Here is a 23,445-nt window from a genome sequence, read left to right as displayed (position 1 = left end):
CGTGGGAAGGTGTCCTATCATTTGGAATGATGGCGTCGCCCCTCAGCTGCTTCAGCTGGGTGGGTTTCTCAAATGACAGCTATGTGATGACTGGAATCACTCCCGTTCTCTTAGTGCCAAAAAAAGGTTCCTTAGAAACCCGCTCCAGCTTCTGAGGAACTGCTCGGAGTCAGCCGCGTTGCCCAAAACGCTCTTCTCCGACCTGAACCTTTCACTGATCGACACTGACAGTCAGAAAGTGAACTCGGAGAGGACACTGGTCAAAGTAGCATCTATACTCAGTCATTCTGTTCCGTTTGGATGAAATCAATCAAGCTTGGCTGGATGGAAAGCCCCAAATTGAGAAAAAAAAGGAGTGAAAGCTGGAAAGACCTGAGCACACCTGTCTTTTTTTCTCCTTCGAGAGGTCAAACTCACACAATGCCAAGAAAAAAAAAAAATCTTCCTGGCAGCTTAACTCAACGATTGGCTGTGGAGTCTGGGAGCCCGGCTGAGCGCTGACGCCAGGCTCTGCTCGTCTGCGGAGGACGGCGTTCAGCGGAGAGCAGGAGGACGCAGCAGTCGCCGGGGGGAGACAGCATGTGAGCCGACACGTGACGAGCAGCCATCTCAGCCAAACGAAACCAACCACCAGGATGTACAGGACTCCAATAAATGCAGCATTTTTTTACTTTAGAGATGAAATAGAGGGTACTGAAGTCATTGTAATTATGTGGTATTTGTAGTTCAGTGTGTATGTGTTGGCAATATGTCATGTTTGTGTGCGTGTGCGTGTGTGTGTGGTGTGTGTTATGGGGTGCAGTGTGTGGTCGAGCGAAGCAGCTCAGGAGGATGTGTGGTTGGATGCCTGTACTTGCTCTTTGCTGTCATCGATGGCGGATGACGCCGCGGCGCTCATCCCCTTCCATGGAAAACATTCCTGTCGTCATGGTAACGTCTCAATTCAAGTTAGTGTCATGCATGTTGTGATAGCTAACTCTGAGACAGATACGCTCCAGCTTCTCTCTCTCACCTGGCACTTGAAATATGCAATTCAGTGCAAGTTTCACAGGAATTCTCACGTGGGATTGGATTGGCACAGGTCCAGCATGTTGTGGAACTCCTGGTGAGCGTCGGGTTAAATTTCCCCTGGAGCTACCATGCAATCCATTCACCAAATGAAATTGGGACATTTTGGCACTTGTGAGGGGATTTGAAATCTCTGCAGATACTTTGGATGATGTGAAAACTTGTGAATGCCTTGGTCAGTTTGTTGCTTGGCACAGACTGATGCATCACATGTGCTGCTGTACAGCCGCATTCATCCCAAAAGACAAAAGAGAAGTGATCCTGCTCTCCAGTTGTCTCAGGGCTCAGAAATCCCAACTTAGAATGGCCTCGCTTCCTTAAAGAAGAAAAGTTGGACAGTAGCATTCACTGGATCACATTACAGTCTGAAAACAGTCCAGGGAAGCTGCTCTGGCTGAAAATCACGCTGCGTCATTCTCCAGAACATCAGCTTCATGCTCTGAGATTTCCATCAAAGAGTTATTTAAATGTAACGTGAAAACAGAATTAAATCACAGCTTTAAGCAGGATTTCAGCCTGAAAACTGACGATACTGATGTGAAGCGTGCGGCATGGATTTCTGAGGGCCGAGGGAAATGGAAAGCACCGTTACCCCGCCTGTGTGAGCTGCGAGCGGTGGCCGGCCGGTGGCTCCAGCACAATCAAAGGCTTCTGATCCAACCTCAGGCCTCACCACTGCTGTCTGCTCTGCGTTTCTGTTCATGATTTGTCCTTGTTTTGAGTTTACTGTGGAGATTCAAACAGTTTTGGGTTTTTTTTCTTTGCCTTCTCCCAGGTTGGAGAGAAAATGGACCCAGTTATTGGTAAAAACAGTTTCATCAAATCAGATGTCAGATTTACTGTACATACGAAGGAAAAGCACATTCTGAAATGAACATGTTCGCTAAAACAATTCAAAACTACTTTGGGTCTTGTGGAAAAATGCAGGCAGACCAAGGGAATGAATGCACAAAACGATGATTTCTGTAAAAGCCTGGGTTGTTTCCGTCAGCTGTCCCAATACCTACTCTGTTCACCAATCAGAAATGATCAATATTTATTGATATTTGAGTGAATGGAAAGAGATCAGGAAATCTGACTGAATGATGTTCATTCAGAAAATGCTCATGTCTGTATTTGAGCATACAAGTGAGTGATTCTATGTGCTGGGCTCAGTCGTGTAGAAAAAATGGCGATATTGTGGATGAAGGAAGATCTGCCGTATGGAAATAGCTCAGATTGATTCACCTTTGGCCTAAACTGCAGCCGTTTCTTTTTGTTTGTTTTATTTGGGAAGTGGATGAAGAGCCTCTGAGCTGAGCGGCGCTCCGCCTCCACCACACCCACCACCCAACAACCCCAACGGGCCAGAGGAGAGAAAAGCACAATCCTGCTGATAATCATGGAGTTTAGCCTTATTTTCTCATATGTGTGAAGAAAAGAGTGAAAACTGATCTTCAGCTGCTGTTTCTTCGCCCTGTGGATCGGGTCAGCTCGTCCTCCACAGCTCAACACGCTGACCTTATAGAACTCAAACCAAAAAGGCTTCAAATCTTTTACAAACACATTTCCAACGGTCCACTTTCTCACTGTTAGAACTGAGGCGACAAAGGCTTTTGGTCGATTTGTGTGAGTATCCTGTCTTCTGGGGAAATTTTAACTTCACTCTTACAATTTGTGTGTGCAACATGCTTGAAGTGTGCATTCTGACATTTGTGAGAGTTTCCTTATTTATATCACTTTCCTTACAGGAAGAAAACTCTGCAGTGCGGAATAGCATAGATAGAATATAACTTCAGAACTGGCTGGCTGAGCGGCTGCTCCCAGGTGGGAGTGACCACAGAAACAGAAAAACAGTTCCTTGATTAAAGACATCAAACATAATGCTGATTTATAAATTGGACTGTGCACGCTAAAAGACAACTAGACAAACACACACACTGAGTTACGTGCACACAAACCTCATTACAAACACCAGCATCCACACCAGTGTACCAGTCGTCTCAGGCATGTATTGAAAAGGGTGACGGATGTGGGAATGGGTCATTTCACGTTTTCAGTTTCACATCAGCTGCTTTTGCTTCAGTAATGAGTGAGGCTAAACAAAAAACAAGGCAACATTAGCATAAATAATTGATACTTAGGGTTTTTTTTTCATCTGCAGGAAGCAACACAAAGTGGAGAATTGAACAAAAATGAAGCATTCATTCAAAAATAGTAAAACTACGCTCGTCTTGCCAAATTTGATTTCTCTCTGACCGTTTTTTTCTCTCAGTGTCTTAATCTTTTACGACGTGGCTTATAAAGAAGTGGATGTCACTTCCTTAGAAACAGCTTTCAGCCTTATTTCTGTTTTCTTTTGTTGTTTTTCACCTGGAACCGTCGGTGTGAGTGTTCGCTGTTTGACAGCTGGTTGGATCACAGTCAGGTTTCTTTTATCTTTTCTTTTTTTTTTTTTTTACATTGTTTTTTTTCTCTGTATTTTCACAGTACTATGCTGCTTTTTGCACCTTGTGGGTTTTTCGTAAGTGTCTGGGTGTGTTTTCACATTTGAACGTCTCCTGCGTCGGGCCGCCGCAGGGTGGCGGACGAATCCGCCGGAGCCACAGCAGCCGAGGGCTGGATATCCGAAGCGGTGCGGAGCTGGAAGGGAAGTGCTATTTCAAGCCTCTGCAGCAGGAACCGGGTTTCTCAAGTGTTTAACTGAGGAGAAAAAGCACAACTCTGTTAGTGACGACACACACTGCATCCACCTGAATCTCTCCTCTCAGCTGCACATCAGTGCTTTTCAAAGTGTGTCTCATCAGGGAGCTGCTGCAGGGCTGAATCAGTGAGGGGGGGTCAGGGGGCTGCTGCAGGGCTGAATCAGTGAGGGGGGGTCAGGGAGCTGCTGCAGGGCTGAATCAGTGAGGGGGGGTCAGGGGGCTGCCTTTCCCACCACCACTTCTCTCTTCTGGCTGGAAGCTGCTATAAAATAACGTCTTATGAAGCAAAAAACTGCAGGAAGTCCAGCATGATAACGACTGAATGAATCGAACAATGAATTAAATGATGATTAATAAGTAAATAGAATTATGACAGGACTTTTATGGGGCATTTAAAATCACTAAAAGTCATTAAATGATTTTTTTATTTAATTAGGGCCTTAAATGTCATTAAGAATCATTAATTGCCAAAAGACGGGCTTCTGTTTTCTTTATTTTTCTTTGTCGAGGAAATAGTTCTGCTCCGGTTTTACAAACTAAATCCAAGCACATGATGGAGAAAACATTTAAAAGCTTGAAAGATTTCCTTTGATATAAGTCAAAGAACACAAAGACACAGCAACTAACAAAATGGACAAATTGAAAAAGGCACAAATGAATTCACTATGAATACAGAACACAGACACAGTTTAGAATAAATAAAAGCACGAAATGAACAATCTAAGCTTCATGAATAAATAAAGGCAGAGAAAAATCACATTTTTCTTGGGAGCTAAACTTTAGTTGAAATGTTTTCATACTTCCCAGATTTCCTGACCAAATGTCTTTTTTTATATTCTGTAAACTTTATGCTCAGATTCTCAGCTGATGTTCTGAACATGCAGGTTTTAAATGAGCTTTGAAAACCGGTAACATGTTAAAGCTCTTCCCTGAGCCCAGATCTGCACACCCAGAAACATGGAACAACTGGAGATTATTATTCATTTCAGTGTCTCTTTGAACCCAGGTTGACTCATCTCCATCTCACAAACTAACACACACACACACACACACACACACACACACACACACACACACACTGAACACACGCTGGTAAACACAGTTCACTCTCGTGTACTGAACATCCGAACATGAAGCTACCTCAGTGTCTCTCATGAGCATGAAGCCGTCCGTCCACCACTCAGCAGCTCGCCTCTTTTCACACAAAACACCAGATTTAGACAACGAGCCGAACGAAGGTCAGAGAAGGTGACAGCAGCAGGACAAGTCTGAGAAGAAACATGTTCACAGCAAGCATGGGCCGAAATGCCAATTAAGAGTTTTTTTTTCTAATGCAGAATACACCTATTAGGTATTTCAAATTAAAAGCATCTCATAAGCTTTTTAAAGAGTTCTTGTCTATAATTCTAAAATTGGTTTGGCCCTTTTTTAGGTTTATTTCCTCATTCTCTCACAGATAAAAAGTTAAACAATGAATACCTGACTTAACATTTGGGAATTTTAGAAGAAAAAAAAAAGATAAATCTTATAATCGCACAGTCTCTGCTGGTTTTGCTGAGACTAAAGCCTTAAAATACAAAATTCACATTGCTTTTGATTTCCCTTCTAGCCTCTGAAATATATGTGATCTGGATCAGTATTACATTTCAATAATGATTGATAATAATGTTAATAATGATATATTTAAAGTCTATAAATGATTTTATCCTACTTTAAAAAGCTGTAAAGAATGAGAAACAAACGTATCCATGAATGAAATTCACGGATTTAAACCATAAATGAGTATTTTTATTGAGATAATGAGAGTTGAAGGGAAAGTTTATGGTTTCTTGGTATAAAACGGTGATTAAACTGCTCTTGCTGCTAAACAACAAATAAAACAAACAGGAAAAAAGCTTTCAGAATAAAAAAAGTCCTGAACTGATTATCCAGACGGACTTCAGTCCGCTGCCCTCTGAATGGTGGCCGGCGTTCTGCTCACTGCAGGAAGCACATCAGAGAAGAGGAACGAACTTCCCTCCGTCCGCTCGCCACTCGCTGCTTTTTGTGTTTCGTTTGCCTTAAAGAGAACAGATTCTTCTATTTTCATCTTTCTTTCAGTCCCATCTGCAGGATCTCTGTTTGAGGCTGTACTGAAAACGTGTGTGTGTGTGTGTGTGTGTGTGTGTGTGTGTGTGTGTGTGTGTGTGTGTGTGTGTGTTTCAATAACCTGACCTGTCAGATGCAGTTACTATGCTTGTGATGAGACGTTCAAGGACCAGTGCGGTGGACGTTCCGACCCTGAGTCGATCAGCTGATCTGTCAGTGACTCAGTAACTTCTTTTTCAGTCACATTTGAAGCGGATCAGACTTGCCTCATTAGCCGTTTCAGTCCATTTGGGTTTCAGGTTGATGGATGTTAGACAGAATGAGGAAAACAGATTACTTGAACTGACTGATCAGGAATCAGTGCGTTCACCTCTTGATTTTCCTCTCTTCGTTTGAAAACAGATTCTCAAAATTGGCTCATTCCTTGTTTTAATGTTATAACAGAACAGCTCAAGGGGAGAAGTCAACAGTCCTGCAGGTTTAAAGCTTCATCAACATGTTCGATCAAATCTAAACTTCCTCCTTATGTTTCAAATAGACACTTTTCTGTCCTTTTTTTAATGAAAATTCAGGTAACTGAGCAAGTTCCAGGTTTTTCTTTTACAAAATTAGTAGTAACTGAGAGAGAATTCTAAAAAATGAACAAGCTGAAAGCTCGGTTTGATCTTTTCAGGCTCGTTCTGATTAAGTACATTCAGTAACAGTAACTGCGTCTGGATCTCAGAGCCAGATCTTCATTCTCCCGTCACTCTCTGGGTTTTCTCAGCAGTCCATCCTTGTGGATGTGGATTGTTGAGAAGTATTTTAACTTCTGGGGGTCAGAGGTCATGTACTCTGTTGCACACTGGCTGGCGGTGTGGAATGGCTCCTTCACATTAAAAGCCTCAGATGTTTTTAGCTGATGTTTATTTACGTGACTCCATCATGTTGAGAGTCTTTATTCTGCAAATGTTGTTAATTTGCTGACTTTAGTCAACATAACAGCAGAAAATCTCACAACTGTTTTTGACACGTTTGGTTTCAATCGGCTTAGAATATTTGCGTTAAATCAGAATTGTGTTTGTTCAACTTAAGCTCTGACAGTGAACAGAGCTGAATACTCCAAGAATGCCGAGAAACACGAGGTCCGAGTGTCTGAAAATAAAACGACAGAAGCACACATGAAACTTCAATGAAAGAGAAACCAAAAATCTGTTTGTTTCTTTCTCTAAATTGGCTACTTGGGACTCTGAGAGGAAAACTGAAGCTCACCTGTGTCGTGGGAAAGCCGCAGACAGAGTGACACGGAAGCACATCGCTGCAGACGAGTCTGTTCTGACTGGTTTGAACCTCTCCTGTTGGAATGCGAGACTCGGCAGGCTGACTGCCGGCTCTCCTGGAGGAATAGCTTCCAGAGCGGTCAGGACCAGACGGGGCAGCGGCTCCAGAAGGGGATCGTCCAGCCTTAGAACAAGCACAGTCAATGAGCAGGTGAAAGCTGAGAGCCGCTCCCAGCCTGGAGCACCAGACAGTGAACTGATCGACTCAAACGCTTCTCTGTAAATAAATGTATGCAAAGTGTACATGTGGAAAAAAGAACATTCCTCTCTTTTTAAGTTCTGACTGTGAAGGGTGTCTTTAGAGGTTTGATGCCACCGCTATGGCTGTAACTATGACAATATACTACAGAGAAAAAAAAGATAAATGTGGTGTATGTGGTGTATTAAAAAAATAATGATACAAATGTTTAAGACAAAAAAAATATATATTGGTCTTTTCAGTAAATTGCATTGTGTCATGGAAGTCTGAAGTGCTAAAAAGGCGTTCAGTGGGAAAAAGAACATTTTATTGTAAAAACAAATGAGTGATAAAAATGATCAAAATGACATTTTTGTATATATGGGATTTTTGTAAATTTTTATTTGAATCTAATGCAACACAAACTACCAAAATTCATTTAATAAAGTACACTGTGGTAATTTTTCTGGAGTCACTTCTGTTCCTTTTGTCTTTTTCATGTTCTCATGAAACGATTCGCACAGACATGTCCAGGATTCACCCCAGAGGTTTATTTCTCACGCTGAAGGACTTTCCTTCACAGATAGGTTTTCTGCTGGTGTCTGAGCCCACAGGTCAGCATGTCAGTGTCCGCTGCGTCTTCCTCAAACCGTTGGTTCCCAAATGCCATCAATGAGGAATTCTTTTATTTCAGTTTCTCTGAAAAGCAGAAAATTGAGACGACAAAATGCTGCTCTGACTAAGCTTTGTTACGCTGAAAAAGAAGAAAAGAGCACATGAAACATCTTAATAAAATATATTTATTAACAGTTTAAAGTGGGCCTCCATATTTAAAAGTGCAACATTAATCTTATATCGACATACTTTAAAAATACACGTCAGATATCTGAACATGAACATGGAAAAAGGCATCCAGTTACACAGAAAGTCTCACAAAGGCTTCGTTAGAGATCAAAAAACTGAGTCGGCAGCGACGCTTTGAACCATCGGATTTACAGACTTAACATGCAAAGAGATAGAAATACACAGCGGAGGGGAAGCTCAGGAACGTTCTGTTTTCTGCACGACAAGTTAAAAATGTGAACCGAGCTACATCAAACCAAAAAGTGACCAAAGTACAACAAAAAAAACAAAACAGGAAAAGTTCATTTATTTTAACTAAGACAGTGAAACATCCTAAAGTTGGAAGTTAGTGTTTATTTTCCACAATTTTAACCATTTCAATAGTTAATAGAACATTTCAGACTCAAACCAGGAAGCCGTAATTATCACTTTTAAAACATGAAAACTGTCACTGAGTTAAAGATACTGGGGCTTTGATGCAGATTAATTCATCATATTAATATATTAAGATAAATCAGACATTTCCAAGAGGCCACGAGCCTCGTGCCACTGGATCTGAATATTCACACTGCAACATGATGCTGCCAGTCAAACGTTCGCACATATTCAATTTTCTTTTTCTTTTCCGGACTGTTTACGTTGTAGATTCACGTAGTTCATGAGAATAAAGAACAAGCGCTGACTGAGGAAGAGTCTAAACGTCTGAATGGTAACAGAATGTTCCAGATGTTTAGTTACAACACCGCTGACAGAGCACTGCACGTCCAGAAACGATGGCTTCACAATGGCTACTGACACACACACACACACACACACACACATGCAGGGCACCAAACCAACACACACCGAGATCAGAAATACCACAAGACGGCATGCTTTGAAGTGTTTTTTCTCTCTGTCTCTCTCTCTCTCACACACACGCACACACACACACACACACACACACACGCACACACACACACACACAGTCAGTCTCTTTGCTTCAGTCCAGACTGTTCTGGTGTTCTTTACTGTCTCTTCATTTGAGTTTCTCCATGTGGAAACAGAACCATGAGGATGGAGATTCTAGTGAGAATAATAAAAAGTGGAGGTTGGTGGTTTGACTGCTCTGCTCCGAGTCAGAATCATGTGATGGCATCAAAAACCAGCGTGCAAAAGGATCCTCCGATACTAACTTTAGTTACCAACATGTCCTGGCCTCATAATGACATTTAGATTCACTTATGCTTCCATGTCTTTAAACAAGACATTTTTTTTATTTGATAAATACTTTTAAATTGAAAAAAAAAAAAAAACAACATGGTAAAACCTAAAAAAGACTCTTCCCAGTCTGAAAGAATAACTAAAAATCTTTGAGGCTTTACTGAATGCCCGATGAGACGATATATTTTACTTTCCGGAGAGAGTACAGGATCAAAACGGGCTCTCACATCTTGTGAAAGCTGAAATTTGATCAGTGTGTCAGAATTAAAGCAGCACACAGATTTAGAAAGAAGTGGGAGATGTTTGGTTTGATGCTTGGTGTTTGAACCTTTACAATTTATGAAAATTATCTCAATTCAGGAAGCGAGGGTGAAAAAAACACCAGTTGATAAACAGAACTGTTTAAAGCCTAAAGGACAGCCAGGACCGCCTTCTGGGCCGAAGCCACTGAGTTCAGTAGTTATTTAAAGATAACATGAGGATAAAGAGGCTGTTCCATCTTCAGGTGTGTAAAAATGAGCTCTGAGAATAAAGATGGCTTGTCTGGTGTCCTCCCGCACGTCACGCTCCACACCTCCCACCTGAATCACTGCAGTAACTCATTTTGGCATTTCCACAACAACACAATGTGAAAAGGGAAAAAGGTCAAGTGAAATGCACGTTGTGAGCACGGCGACAGAATTCACTGCAGTAACGGCACAAATATTTAAATCTGACAAAGTAAAAGAGCGGAGTGAGCGGCGATCAGCTCACAGTCCTGCTGGTCCGAACGCTTCGCTGGCAAAACCTCCAGTAACATCCTGAACACACAATACTCAACATCGTTAAATGCTTTTAATGTGAAACATCTGTCTTCAACAATGATCCAGGACCGTCATAACTGTACCCGCCTGCTGCCGGACCTGAAGACCTGGGCATCAGCAACAGGATCTGAGAGGGAGGCGGAGCTTAGACAGAGGTCAGTATTTACAGCTTCACCCTCCACTACTTCTCTCTTGTACTCAATAAAGAGAAGTGTCATTTGCTCCTGCTGAGAGGAGGCTCAGCCTCCTGCTGTTGCCCCCCAGGGGGCAGAAAACCACTGCTTCACTTCCAACTAGGGAAATATGAAGACAGTCGATAACCACGGATCAGATCAGGACGTCTCTGCATACACTGATTAGAAGCCACGGCAGCTCTAAAGATCCACGTTTAAACTTGCTTCAGGTCCATAATGTGAACTTCAGCCGCTCCAGTTCGTCTTCGTGCGGCGCTCTTCTCTGCCGATAACACTCATCGATTAATAGCTCTTCACAGGACACACACTCATGAGGTATCAGTACTCTGTGGTGAGCAGCATCATGGTCCCACACAAACCAGAATCTCACTTCCGTTCCTCCATGCCGGGCTGACCGCAGCGTCTGTCACTCTGTGCTCGCTTGTTTTACGCCTGGCAGGATCTGCTGTCTGCGTTTCTACTCGCGGTGTCTGAGACGTCCTGAGCTCCGGATTCCAGGAATAACGTCTCCGCTCCGCTAACTGAGCTCACTGTTTAACACTAACCAGCCCGTCTTCCTCTAAAGTAGCTGCTCACCGCTCAGTGTGTGCAAGGTTTGAGGACATCTTCAGAAGGAGAGCGACGACAGTAACCAGAACGAGTGTGAAGAGAAAGAGAACGGCGAAGAGCGACTCCACTGAGGTAACAGGAGATCTGCAGTAACTAGTGACCTTCATCATCAACCTGGGTCCACGAACCGGGGCGTCATTTCCTTTAAATTGTGCGGAGACAGGAAGGAGCTCGCTGCCCCTCTGCGTGACACCACACACACACACACACACACTCACACAAACACACACGCTCGTTTAAAGCAAACCATCACGGGTGACAGCACTGCTGAAAATAAACTCAATATATTCTTCATTAAAACCTCCTGACGCAGACGTACCGATAAGAAGATTAACCAGTTGCTCCACACTTCACGAGCGCTGGGAAAAAGAAAACATCCTTCCAGGAATGAATCTGTAACGTTCAGACGTACAGTAGCTTCATCAGCTTCCTTCTGGAATGAAAGAAACGACGACACGAACCAGCGCAGCGAACAGGAGAGCCGCTGCCGTCGCTCGAGTTCAGAGAGCGGTGAAGAACATGGTGTGCACGTAGCCTCCGAACGTGCGCACGGCGCCCCGCCGCCCGCCGTCCTCTTGTGGCCGCAGGTTCAGGGCGCTTTGTGGTGTCTGGACCGGAACCGCTCCAGCAGCGCCCTCAGGATGCTCCCCGGGACCCGCTGGTGCCGGTCGATCAGAGACTGCACCGCCTGCTGCACCTGCAGAGCAAACGAGCTTCTTATGAGGCCAACATCAACGAAGCGTTTCCTGTTCAACAGGTTTATCAGATCTTTCAGTATCTCTGATAATGAATAATCATTTTCTCCATTCCTGGTTTCACTGATTGAAATCAGATGTGTTGACTTCAAGCAGCTCTTTTGAGATTCGTTGTATTTTGCCAGTAGTTTGTGTTTCTGTTGAAGAAAGACGTGAAACTAAACTGTGTGAGCATTTCTGTGGATTACTTCAAGCTGAACTGTTTGCTGCTTGCGGATTGTTTCTGCAGCCACAGTGTATATGAAGACGAGGAGGAGAGCAGAGGGAGACTGACTTTCTCGGCGAGCTCTGGGGCCGTGACGTCGGGGTCGTAGGGGATGGGGTCGCCCAGGAAAGTTCGAAACTTCACAGGAAATCCACCATAAACCGGCGCTGCGGGGAGACGAAACCTCTCATACACCCAACGGAAAAACCCTGCAGCAGGAGAGACGAGACGCCGCTCAGACCAGGGCTTCTGCTCGAGCGGAATCGGGTCTGCCACGAAACTTCCTTCACTTACTGAGAGTTCCCAGAGATCTGAAGCCTTCCCGCACGTTCTGGGTAAACATTGGAATTACTGGCTGCCAGGAAAGAAGGAAGGAGGTTGGATTTAGCTGAAGGACAGAGTCACATGGAACGGTCCGTCTGGAGTCGAACTGAGGCGACAACAAACGTAACCACTGGTTCTGAGTCAGGCCGTAACACTGACAAACTGACATCACAGCTGAATTCTGATGCTGCTGTTGTTTTAGCAGGTTACATTTTAAAAAAATCCAGTTAAGTATTGAAATTTACAAATAAATACTTTCTTTCATGAACTAAAACATGAAATGTTTTGTAATTTCTGGTTGCAAGAACAATGAGCGTGCGCGTCTCAGCTTCACACAAAAATGATTCTCCACACCTAAAGGAATCAATCTGGATTAGTGGCTGCAGCAGATCAGCCTCAATCATACAGACACTCAACAGAGGGTATGTATGAAAAATGAGATTCTCTGACTTTTCACTATCGATTAGATATACATCAGTTCAGGTTCCACAAACAGGCCAGTTTCATGTTGGCTGGACTGGATTGGTAAACCATGCCATAAGTTTAACCTGAAAGTGTTTCTTTGTGGTGGGGCAGGGTGAATTTTCTCAGAAACAAACAGTTTCGACTGAAAGTGACTCCGATCTCAACATAAAGCCAATTTAATGAAACTTTCTGGTGAAAAATTCAGAGAAAACTGCATGTTTTTAACCAACTCAGCCTGGCAGCATGGCCGTGAGGCTAACACTCCTTCAGACCATTTGCTTGGTGTTTCAGAGGATTCTCTGGTCTTTGACGTGGGACACAGCACTGAATTCTTTTTTTTTCTTTCTTTTGCTGGGCGGATCCTCATATTGGCATGATCATCATACATTTCTACATTTGGGAGTGAGAGAAGCTAAAGCGACGCACCACTCGAGAGTCAATGGCAACCTGAGCAAACCCTTTGCGTTTGCCCCAGAGGAGAGGGTAGGTTTCATCGCTGAACAGGGCTTCCCGCACTCCTCCGGGAGAAATCCCCAGCAGGTGGCCGTTCTTCAGGGCGCGCACACACTCCTCCTGAGGGCCGTGGATCACACTGAACACCTCCAGCAGCAGCTTAAAGCCTGAGGGAGGACGAGGGCAGCAGCCCACACCAGAGCGCAATGAGTCAAACATCCAAACGGATTCGTTAGACTTCTCAAATATTTCCAGTCAGACTGGAAACATAAATAATTTGTGCTTGAAGAAGTGAGAATCAGATCAGGTTTTATAACCAGCAGATGCTGAAACTCTACAGTGCACAAAGACAGGTAGTGTGTGTGTGTGTGTGCGCGTGTGTGTGTGACACACAGTACCGGGGATCTTAAAGAGGAAGTGGTCGGCCACAGAGTGGCAGGTCCGTCCTTTCTGGATGATCACGTTGGCCAGGAAGTAGTAGTAGTCGATGGGAATGGCGCCGTGATAGTAAACTATCAGAGCCGGTCCTTTGTCCGGGATCTTCTCCATCCCGTGGATCTCGTAGCCTGGTCCGGCCCCCCGGGGTCAGTCACATGACGAGACACGACGATCAGACCACCGTGACGCTTCAATGCAGCCAGATCGAACCTGACCGAGGCCTCACCGTGCCATATGGCGCCGTGTCCGTCCCACAGCGTCGCCAGAGTCTTCCTGGCTCCGTCCCACAGGTTGTTGCTGTAAGCTTCCCTCAGCTGATTCTTCCTCTGATCCAAACAAACAGGACCAGTCAGAACACTGACTGAAAACCCCGGCAGGCCGTCACTGCTGCTTCAGCTGGTCAAAAAATGTGATCTGATCCCACAATATCAACGTTTTTAGATTAATTCGTTTAAGAGAGAGGGCAAAAATAAAACTAAGTAGAACATTCACAGTCCAGGATTTGTCAAATTATCACATTTCTAAAGCACAAGAATCCCCTTTGGATGGAGCTTCTCCGTCTGTGAAAAGAGTGTTTACCTTGTAGACATGCAGGAAGAGGATGGAGAGGTAGAGGAGGATGACAATGAGGAAGGGCAAGATGAAGACGATGGCGAGCGGGGTGAAGACCCACAGCAGGTACTCCAGAACGCTGAGGTAGTCCTCCGTATGACCGAGCCCCGCCCAGTCCTCCCACGCGTGAAACAAACACACCTGTGGACCAGAGAGGGCAAAAAGACACACACATGGCATGAAGTCCAAAACAGAGTGAAGATGATGAAGGTGGTAACCGTTGTGTTCTTGGTTTGTCCACTGGGGGTCGCACTTCACAAACAAACAGCATATTGTATGACAGCAGAAGCAACATCTTCTATCTAAATGCTGCAGAATCCCAGAGACCAGAGCACCGAGGCAGTTCATCCACTAAATATATCCATTTAGTGAAAACTGCTTTCAGTCTCAACATATTCATTATCATTACTTATTTGCATTTTTGTGATAAAAATAAAATAAAACTAGTCATTTTTTTACATATTATAATGCTAGTTTTTACTGGTCAGGTCTAAATGAGATCAAACATTATTTCATGTTACGGTGACGTTGATTCCCAACCTGTTTATTTGGGAAGATTGTAAAGACATGAGGAATTATCAATGAAGAACTGCACGGCAGGTGAACACAAAGCTACAGAAATGTCCCCAATCTGCTCCACTGCAGGGATACCTTCTGAAGACAGCCGAAGCTTCAATCCCCTCCCAGATGCACAGCGTCAAGCTAAAGCAGAGTGATCGTACCAAGAGGGACACGGTGTCCTCTGCTCCCGTCAGACATGACTGGTTCCCAGCGTCTGGCATCCTCACAGAAGATGCAGGCGGAGCAGCAGAGGAGTGGATCAGGCGGTCCCACGGCCTCGGAGCGGCGGGGCACGCTGCATGGAGGGCGTCCTCGGCCGCATGCAGCCCCACTGCACAAACACAGAAGACTCACTTAGAGGGGAGCTGCAGAGAAAGCCGCAAACATTTGAAGAAAGTAAATGGAATCATGTGAAAACAAATCAATCAAAAGTTAGTTTTTCATTGAACATGGGAAAAGAAGAACAAAGCCTTTATAGGAAGTGAACAAACCAGTGTGTATTGGAATTTAATATCAGACATACTAATAAAACAGGTGTGAAAAACAGTGTCTAAGGATGAAAAGCCATTCAAATAAATAATGAATAGTGCAATAGCTCAAAAATGACTTCAGAAAGAAGCTCCAAAGGACAAATCTATCATCAATGCTGGACGAGGGCAGGCTCACACTCACACATGCTCACATTCACACTTTGGGAAAATGCAATGTCACCAATCAACGTCATGTTTTTGGAATGGGGGAGGAAACTGAAATGTCTGGAGGAAAATCAAACACGCACAGGGAGAACATGCAGACTGCAGACAGACAGCTGGATGTTCTGGCTGTGTAGTGAGAGCGTGAACCACTGCATTAAGAAACAGTCCAACAAATACACATCGTCTTCATCAACCACGATACTTTAACTAATTTAATTCTGGAATTGTAATGAATGTTGGTTTAGAGCAGGGGTGTCAGCTCGAATCCTGGATTTACACCCTGATTTAGAGTCACACTGAGAAATTAGAGCATGTATTGTTACCTCCAGACTATTACAACCATATAATACCAGTTGTCTTCAATAAAGAAGCCTTGAGCTGATGCTCCAGTGAGTGATGGTTGACAGGAACCAGAGGAGACGTCCTACCTCTCCTGTACGCTGTGCTCTGTATCTATACCTCCACATCTACATCAGTCCACACCTGACAGGGACTGACAACAGCAGACAGATGTCAGCGACAACTAAGGACATGCTGAGCAGCAGCAGCGAGCAATAACGTAAAGGACACTGTTAGTTTGACCTTTATAAAGAAGACTGGCTCAAATATGAGGCACGCATTCCTAAATCACCCCACCTCGATGACTGCCCTGAATCACATGACAGGAACGACTTGACTTCAGTAAATCCCGGTTATTGCTCCGCTGTGACTGGTGATGTAACAAACATCCAATGACCCGCACTGGAGGCGACGGCGGACCGTCAGAGACACGTCCCCGTGCTCACCGTCCACATCTCCGAAAAACACGCTGTGGAGGTCTTACCTGAGCACAGCGCTCTGCTGCCGTCAGGCTGCCCACAGCTGGATTTCCTCTGAAGGTCTACGTTTGAGTCCTCCAGGAGCTTTCGCGGCTGGATTTCCTCCGTGTCTGTCCTTCCAGTCTCTTCAGCTGGAGGTCTTCTGTGTCTCCGTCCTTCCGCAGCTCCCGCGGCTCTGTATCGTCTGTATTTGTGTCCCCTCGGAGCTCCCACGGCCGGAGGTCTTCTGGTGGAGGAGCACAGATCACCGAGATCAGTCAGTGACGGATCGTCACCAACACGGAATGCTTTCAGTGTGACACAAGCAGGTGTCAGGGAAATCTGGTATCCCCGGAAGCTGTGGCACGCAGACCAACGTTCCACCTGCAGATAGATTTGCATTTATCTATGAATATATAATCCTTTTTCATCAGTTTTTCATTTCAGTCTTTATGACATGTGTGTACGTGTGCGTGCGCGTCCTCCCCACCACTTTACCCCCTCTGCTATTCAAGTAAATATGTTGAACTTGTGTATTTAACAACTATATCCATTTTACTGCTGTAGAAATCATACTTTAAGTAGCTAGGAATAACAAATCAAGTACTTTCAAAGTGATCATATATTGCATCTTGGTCTTTTTTATTACTCGCTGTGACTCAAGACGTTTTATTGTATTGATTGGACGAACTACCGGAAGTAGTGTGACGCAACTTCCTTGTTTCCGGAAGTAAACTCGGAAATGTCACGTGAAACCAAACATCCTCTGGAATATCAGTAAGAAAAGCAGCACATTAACAAACCGTTTCTGTGGTAGTCATTCTTAAGTCGTGCATTCCCTGAAGGCCCTGTTAGTGCTGGCAGTAGAACACGGAACTCCGTGAAACGTGTTTGAAGCGAGGTGCTTTAATGCTGCTACGGCTTCCGCTCCTGTCGCTGACCAACACCGTCTTTTACTGAGACATTTTGTTCACCATCGTCTTTCTTGATGCAGATTAAAAAACAGAAGCGTCCTTTGCGGCCAGGAGCAGTAAAGCACGTTAAAGACGTCCGAGCAAACCAGCTGTCACTGAAAACTTTTAATAATCACGGTCGATTTGAGACAGTCTGGATCTGTCTAATAAAAACCGCTTGGCCCCTTTAGCATCTGCTTTTCACTGTCTAAAGATAATCTACTGCAGTGGTCTATTACCATGCTCCCGAGTGTTTTAGATGGCTTCCTACTTCAAAAAATCTGATTTTAATAATTATTTCATCAATAAGCTCATAAGAACGCCCAATAAAGGATCCTGGTGTTGCAGCAGGGAGACATGTACAAGAATGATGGAGAAACACATTTTCCTTGTCATAAGTACGACAGGGCAAATATGTTTCTCCATCATTTGTTTCTTTGTTTTGCATGCCTTGATTGAGATGCGTGTAATGTTTCAACATTTCACAGCAGCAGGCAGACATATGGGGCTGTTCGGAGGATTCCTCTCAACACGTGTTGTAGATATTTGTGATTTGGGCTAAATGTCATCTGTTGCTGGGAAACTGGCCGTTAGCCACTGTACTGCAACACCATGTTTGAAGCACGATTATGCCAATTCCCAACTACTTGTATCCATAAGTGAGGAGATTCCATCATGTAGTTATTTTATGAACCAATATCAGTCCTAAACTTGGCATTTAGAATTAATACTGAGTCAAGCTACTGTTAGTGTGGAGCCATTCAGTCTCAGTTTTTACATTCCCAGACTACGTCAGTGTAGTTTAGAAAAAAGGCATCTTCAAAATTAACTTTGCACAGTCGCTCTGTAGTTTGTCTTGATGAAAACACACCTGCCACACGTGCAAACAGCCTTAGATGTGCTTGTTGCCAGCCGCTTCCTGACACATCCACGTTCTCTTGCAGAGATGAGCTGTTTTGCGCTGGATGAGGAGAGGTTTCGTCTCTGCTGTCGTCTGCTCCTCCAGCGTTCCGATCAGCTGAGAGACGGCTGGAGCTGGAATGTGGTTCAAGTGAGGGAAACTGTTCTCGCTCCTGCTGCAGACCGGGAGGGTGATTAACGCCCGTGTGTGATCTGGATTCAGGGGTCAGAGGAGGGCTACCTGAAGAAGACTGTTCTCCGATCCGACTCAGAGCTGCACGCTACACCAACAGCTGAGGAACAGCAAAGAGAGCAGGTGAGACATCATTCACACCAAACTGCATATCACTGAACATCAGGAGTTGGTCAGTCGAGCTAATTTATCTCTGAACTGCAATGAATTAGACTACTCTGCACTCTGAATGCATGTTCTGTCAATAAATCTGGCCAAACGGATGAGCCAGAGAACAATCTGGAAAACATGCAGCGGCGCTCTCAAACACAGCAGGTGCACTGTAGCAGCAGCTCAGTGATCTGCTCCACAGATAGAGCTGATTACTCTAGAAGGATGCGAAAAGTTGTGCAGAGCCAGACAGGAAGTTGTCCCACAAAGAGCACAGTGAATCTATCGGTGATCATTTTCAAAATACAACATAACGTTGAAAATGGATTTTCAGTTAATTACTTCGTTATCTCATCTTTGTATGTCACAGGGAAGAAGTGAGAACCACAAACGCTGAAAATAAAAAAAACACTGCTGATGGGATCTGCAGACACTCGAAAATCTGAACTGTCACGACAGCAAAAGGAAAAAAAACAACAAAACACTGTTACAAGAACAAATCCAAACGTCAAAGAAAAACATTTCAGCGTTCATTTATTGTAGATTATGTCATTACATCAGTACATGTTCACCGGGGCCTGTTCTGAGAAGATCCTGGTCCACTGAGGTCCCCTGGATGTTGTGGTCACTCTGTTTCCTGCAGAGCGCCGCTGCTCCTGAAGGCATCAGAGGACACTCCGAGGATGACGATGATGAAGATGACGGGGCGTGCACTGTGCTCGAGAGCAGCCGCCAGGCGCTGCAGTACGAGTACCACGTCCTGTATTCCTGCAGCTACAACACTCCTGTGCTGTACTTCAGAGCCTTCACTCTGGGTGAGTGGCGCCCGACGGTCACCGAGCGCTTTCTACAGCTTCACCAACAGCAGGTGTGAAATGTTCATGTTTGGACTCAAACCAGCGTAGGAAAAAGAACATTTGAGAGGGAGGGTGATGATTCCAGGTGTGTTAACACATCACTGAAAGGCCTTAACTGCTCCAAAAATGGATCATCGTTCAGTGAGAAAATGTTTTTTTGTCCATTTTGAGGACAAAATGTTCCACAGAGACTGCCTGAGTGTGTAAGCCCTGTTTCTGTTTGTGTCAGAGGGGAGGAGCCTGTCGTTAGAGGAGGTATGGAGCTCCGTCCATCCCAACTTCAGGCTCCGTCTCCAAGAAAGTCCTCTAGATACCATCACCCAGCAGGTACCAGCTCGGTTCTCCACCGTCGTCATGCTGCTCAGAGCTCCGCTGTCGTCTTGATTCGTGTGTGTGCGTGTGTGTGTGTGTGTGTGTGTGTGTGTGTGTGTGTGTGTGTCTCTCAGGAACACCCCCTGCTGGGTCAGCCCTTCTTCATGCTCCACCCGTGTAAGACGGAGGAGTTCATGAAGCCTCTGCTGCAGGCGGCTGTGGACCAGAACAGGTACGACTGAAGGGACTCAGGATGAAGCTGCTGCGTCACGTGAAGCTCTCAGTTTAAAGACGCCTCCATAAAATCCCACTCAGTCAAATCAAAGTGTTTTTCTCAGACATTTAGTAATTTTACCACCCATTTCTCTGTCATTCATTTTCCTCACTGTTTAAAGTTTTCAGCATTATTTCAAACGGTTGGCAAAATTACAAGAAGACACTGAAAATGCAGAGAAAGATGTTTCTTTTGGACTGTTTGGAAATCAAACCGTGTATTGTGTGTGTGTGTGTGTGTGTGCAGGCCAGTGAACTACGTGCTGTCGTGGCTCAGTGTGGTGGGCCCGGTGGTCGGTCTTCACGTCCCCCTGCAGTACTGCGAGACGGGCTGAAGCTCGCTACTTTCTCTGGACGCAAGACACAAAGCAGCAGCTCACTAATACACATCTGTGTGTGGTCAAACATGCCGTCCGCGGAATCACTCGGAAAATCAAAAGGTTCAGAAGGACGACACGATCTGAACCCTTTTGATGGAGTCCACTGGGAGGCACACAGTGTCTGAACATCAGTGACGCCGCGAAAGCAAATGATGAGGCTGAGTTTGTGAACACATGATTTAACGCTGCTGGTGTTCAATCTGAACAATTTATGCATTTCTTCTTCAGAAATACTGACGTTTCTACAGTGAAGTTTATGGGCTGGTCATGAGGTTCCAAGTCTTTTTCATAAATGGCATTTAAAGAAATAAAGCTGAAATACTGTTGAAGGCATTTCTGTGTTTATGGAAACATTTCAGTACATGTCTTACATAAAGACTTTAAAACCAGACAGCTTTGAAACTGAAATCCTGCTCATATGTCTGCTTGTCCACCCCTGCCTCTGCTCTTTTCGCCATCTGACCCAGTGCTCTGAAGCTTCCCGAAAATTATGGAGAACAATTTTCATCCCATTATCTTTTTTCCATCCATAGCTTATCAGACTGTCCTGGCTGAGATAATTCAAAATGAGGTGACGAACTGCGAGAAACCTGGAAAAAGAAGAGGGATCAACTGGCTCACAAAAGTTGCCTAAATGTTTTAGCCGTTTTTGTTCCATTCTTAGCAGTTTGTAACAGCTGAAATGAAATCCATGATGACAAAAAAGGTCAAAAGTCAAAATGAATAAACTAGCTGAATCAGTTAAAATGGCTGAAATAGTTAAAACCACTAAAAACGGCAACAAAAGCTGAAACTGCCAAAAATGAGTTCTGGTCATGTAACGCCATCAATGCTGGTTTATCAAAACTACAAAAATAACTTTATATTCTGTTTGGTCTTCGGCGATTCAATGTGTTTTTTGGCTCCAGGAGGATTGTATTGGGTGGAAACGGTGTTTTTTTTTTTTTTCTCAGTAAAGGTTGCAGACTCCTGGCTCTGCGGGTTGCTGCTTGTGTTCCTGGATAAATGCAGCTCCTCCGAGTTCTTGATGTTTTCTCTGTCCTTTTTTTTTTTTTTAGAGCCAATAATCTTTAAGTCATGTGACAGCAGGAGCAGTAGATCAGGAAATTTCCTTCACCTAGATGTGTTTTCCAAAACGAGTGAGTGATATCAGATACCACCTGCAGCTGAACCTTGACCTATTGGCAGAATTCTGCCATTAAAATGCTGAAAGTGCACAATTTGAAAAGATGAACTGTCACAGCAACTGAGTTGTTGAGTTCATCATTTCCATTTTATTTCAGACATGTATGAAATAGTGAACCAGCAGACATCTCAGTGAGTCAATAATAGCGCACCAATAGGTGTTTGGCAGAACCAACAGAAGTATTTACAAATAAATATGACTGTACCATCAGAAAGGACATTATTCAAAATATGACAATACATTTATTCTAAGGGAAGACAAAATAATTCTCATCTTCGTCGACCCATGATGTTTGACCACATATATACAGTGGATACGGAGAGTTTTCACACCCCTTGTAGTTCGTCACTCTGTCATTGCAGCCATTTGCCCAAATCAAAAAAGTTAATTTTATTTCTCATTAATGTACAGTCAGCACCCCATCTTGACACAGAAAAACAGAAATGTAGAAATTTTTGCAAATCTATTAAAAGAAAAACTGAAATATCATTTGGTCATAAGTACTCCGACCCTGTGCTCAGTACCGAGTACTGAGTAGAGGCACACTTTTCAGCTGGTACAGCCATGAGTCTTGGGAATGATGCAACAAGTTTTCACGCCTGGATTTGGGGATCCTCTGCCGTTCCGTCAGGTCGGATGGTGAACGTTGGTGGGCAGCCATTTTGAGATCTCCCCAGAGATCGGCCTTCGGCCCTGTCTGAGTTCCTGGGCACGCTGGAAGAGGTTTTCCTCCAGGATATCTCTGTACTTCTCATTGAAGCGCTTCCTCAGGGCCTCGTAGTCGACCTTCATGGCGTCCAGCTTGTCCACGGCTGTGTCATACAGCTTGTTCAGGACATCAGGAGATCCTTCTCTCATCACCGGTACCTGCTGGTGCAGCATCCTCATATCAGCCACCTCCCTCTGGTCGTCCTCACGCAGCCTCCGGAGCTCCTCGCAGGCTTGCTTCACGTGGTTGTGCTCCCGGACCAGCTGAATGTTGTCCTGTCTCACTGCCTCCAGCTCGTCCTTCAGCTGGGTGTGCTCGCTTGCCAGACGGCTGTGTAGCGTATGGTAGAAGTCTGCTTTCTTCACAGCCTCCTCGCACCTCTTCAGGGTGGTGCTGTGCTGGTTCTGCAGGGATTGCAGGTCCGCCATTGCCTTCATGCACTGCAGCTTTAAACGCTCATAGTCGTGACCCGCTTTTGAGTTTGGTCTGCAGTCATCGAAAGTCGTTCCAGGTGAGGAGAGCGCAAGGCGTTTGCGCAGCTCGTCCCTTTCGCGCGTCACATGCCGCAGCTGGAACAGGACGGTCTCCATCTTCTCGTTCACCTGATGGCTCTCCATGTGAGCGGGCGGCGGGGAGGAGGCTTGACCGGGAGTACCTAAGCTGCTGAGGGAGCTGCTGCTTTCCGAGTCAGATGGCATGGTGGACAAGACGCTGTAAGTGGACCCGGTTGTATGATCCACTGGTCCGATGCCATTGAGCAGCACGGAGTGCAGGTGAGGGTGCGTCGTCTCCAGAGCCGTGCAGAACTCCGCGAAATGGTCCCTGTCCTTGCTCAGCAGGATCTTGAGCAGAAGATCCACTTTCTCCGAGCTGGAGGAGCAGTTGTGTCCCAGCTCGAAGCGCTCGGACTGGCTGAGGGTCCCGCGATGCGCCAAAACATCCACGACGAACTACTCCCCCCCTGACCTGCCACCTTAAAGTGGTGGGGGAGTTTGAGTGCCCACGTGATCCCAGGAGCTATGTTGTCCGGGGCTTTATGCCCCTGGCAGGGTCTCCCATGACAAACAGGTCCTGGGTGATGGGCCAGACCAAGGGCAGGTCAATAGCCCTTATGAATATATTACAATCGAGGCCCGTGACGTCGCCCGGTATGGCGCAGCCGGGGCCCCACCCTGGAGCCAGGCCTGGGGTTGGGGCTCGCAAGCGAGCGCCTGGTGGCCGGGCCTTTGCCCACGGGG

At 45.1% G+C, this 23,445-nt stretch overlaps 2 protein-coding genes across 3 annotated transcripts; one reads left to right on the top strand and one right to left on the bottom strand.

Moving 5' to 3' along the window:
- Window positions 1-8,118: 8,118 nt before the first annotated feature.
- Window positions 8,119-16,589, bottom strand: tmem68 (transmembrane protein 68). The gene is made up of 9 exons (XM_030115787.1): window positions 16,321-16,589; window positions 14,964-15,133; window positions 14,209-14,382; window positions 13,856-13,955; window positions 13,590-13,757; window positions 13,165-13,358; window positions 12,244-12,304; window positions 12,019-12,158; window positions 8,119-11,686 (listed from the first exon to the last, which is right to left on the bottom strand). Exons 2-9 carry the CDS (start codon window positions 15,021-15,023, stop codon window positions 11,579-11,581), a joined length of 1,005 nt encoding a protein of 334 aa, XP_029971647.1. The 5' UTR covers window positions 15,024-15,133; window positions 16,321-16,589; the 3' UTR covers window positions 8,119-11,578.
- Window positions 16,590-17,030: 441 nt separating this feature from the next.
- atg10 (ATG10 autophagy related 10 homolog (S. cerevisiae)) lies at window positions 17,031-20,703 on the top strand. 2 transcript variants are annotated; one of them, XM_030115218.1, is made up of 7 exons: window positions 17,031-17,071; window positions 18,192-18,298; window positions 18,371-18,463; window positions 19,134-19,305; window positions 19,577-19,674; window positions 19,794-19,891; window positions 20,180-20,703. In XM_030115218.1, the coding sequence occupies exons 2-7, from the start codon at window positions 18,194-18,196 to the stop codon at window positions 20,265-20,267; spliced, it is 654 nt and encodes a 217-aa protein (XP_029971078.1). In that variant the 5' UTR covers window positions 17,031-17,071; window positions 18,192-18,193; the 3' UTR covers window positions 20,268-20,703. The 2 variants fall into 2 exon arrangements, with proteins under 2 accessions (XP_029971078.1, XP_029971077.1); XM_030115217.1 differs by lacking the exon at window positions 17,031-17,071 and having other exon boundaries at window positions 17,616-18,298.
- The last annotated feature ends 2,742 nt before the right edge of the window (window positions 20,704-23,445 follow it).

Source organism: Salarias fasciatus, chromosome 18 (genome assembly GCF_902148845.1).
Source record: "Salarias fasciatus chromosome 18, fSalaFa1.1, whole genome shotgun sequence".
NCBI lineage: Eukaryota > Metazoa > Chordata > Actinopteri > Blenniiformes > Blenniidae > Salarias > Salarias fasciatus.
Note: the sequence above shows the minus strand (reverse complement) of the source record. Positions and strands in the feature narration are given on the sequence as shown.

What these genes read in the sequence shown, in the direction of transcription:
- atg10 (XM_030115217.1), top strand. Translation starts at nt 18,107, where the DNA reads ATGAAAACACACCTGCCACACGTGCAAACAGCCTTAGATGTGCTTGTT. An exon ending in AGGAACAGCAAAGAGAGCAG is followed by an intron (nt 18,464 to 19,133) that starts GTGAGACATCAT and finishes TGTTTCCTGCAG; the next exon opens with AGCGCCGCTGCTCCTGAAGG. An exon ending in GCGGCTGTGGACCAGAACAG is followed by an intron (nt 19,892 to 20,179) that starts GTACGACTGAAG and finishes GTGTGTGTGCAG; the next exon opens with GCCAGTGAACTACGTGCTGT.
- tmem68 (XM_030115787.1), bottom strand. Translation starts at nt 15,023, where the DNA reads ATGCCAGACGCTGGGAACCAGTCATGTCTGACGGGAGCAGAGGACACC. An exon ending in TCTTCCTGCATGTCTACAAG is followed by an intron (nt 13,956 to 14,208) that starts GTAAACACTCTT and finishes TGTTTGGATCAG; the next exon opens with AGGAAGAATCAGCTGAGGGA. An exon ending in TTGCCATTGACTCTCGAGTG is followed by an intron (nt 12,305 to 13,164) that starts GTGCGTCGCTTT and finishes CTTTCCTGGCAG; the next exon opens with CCAGTAATTCCAATGTTTAC.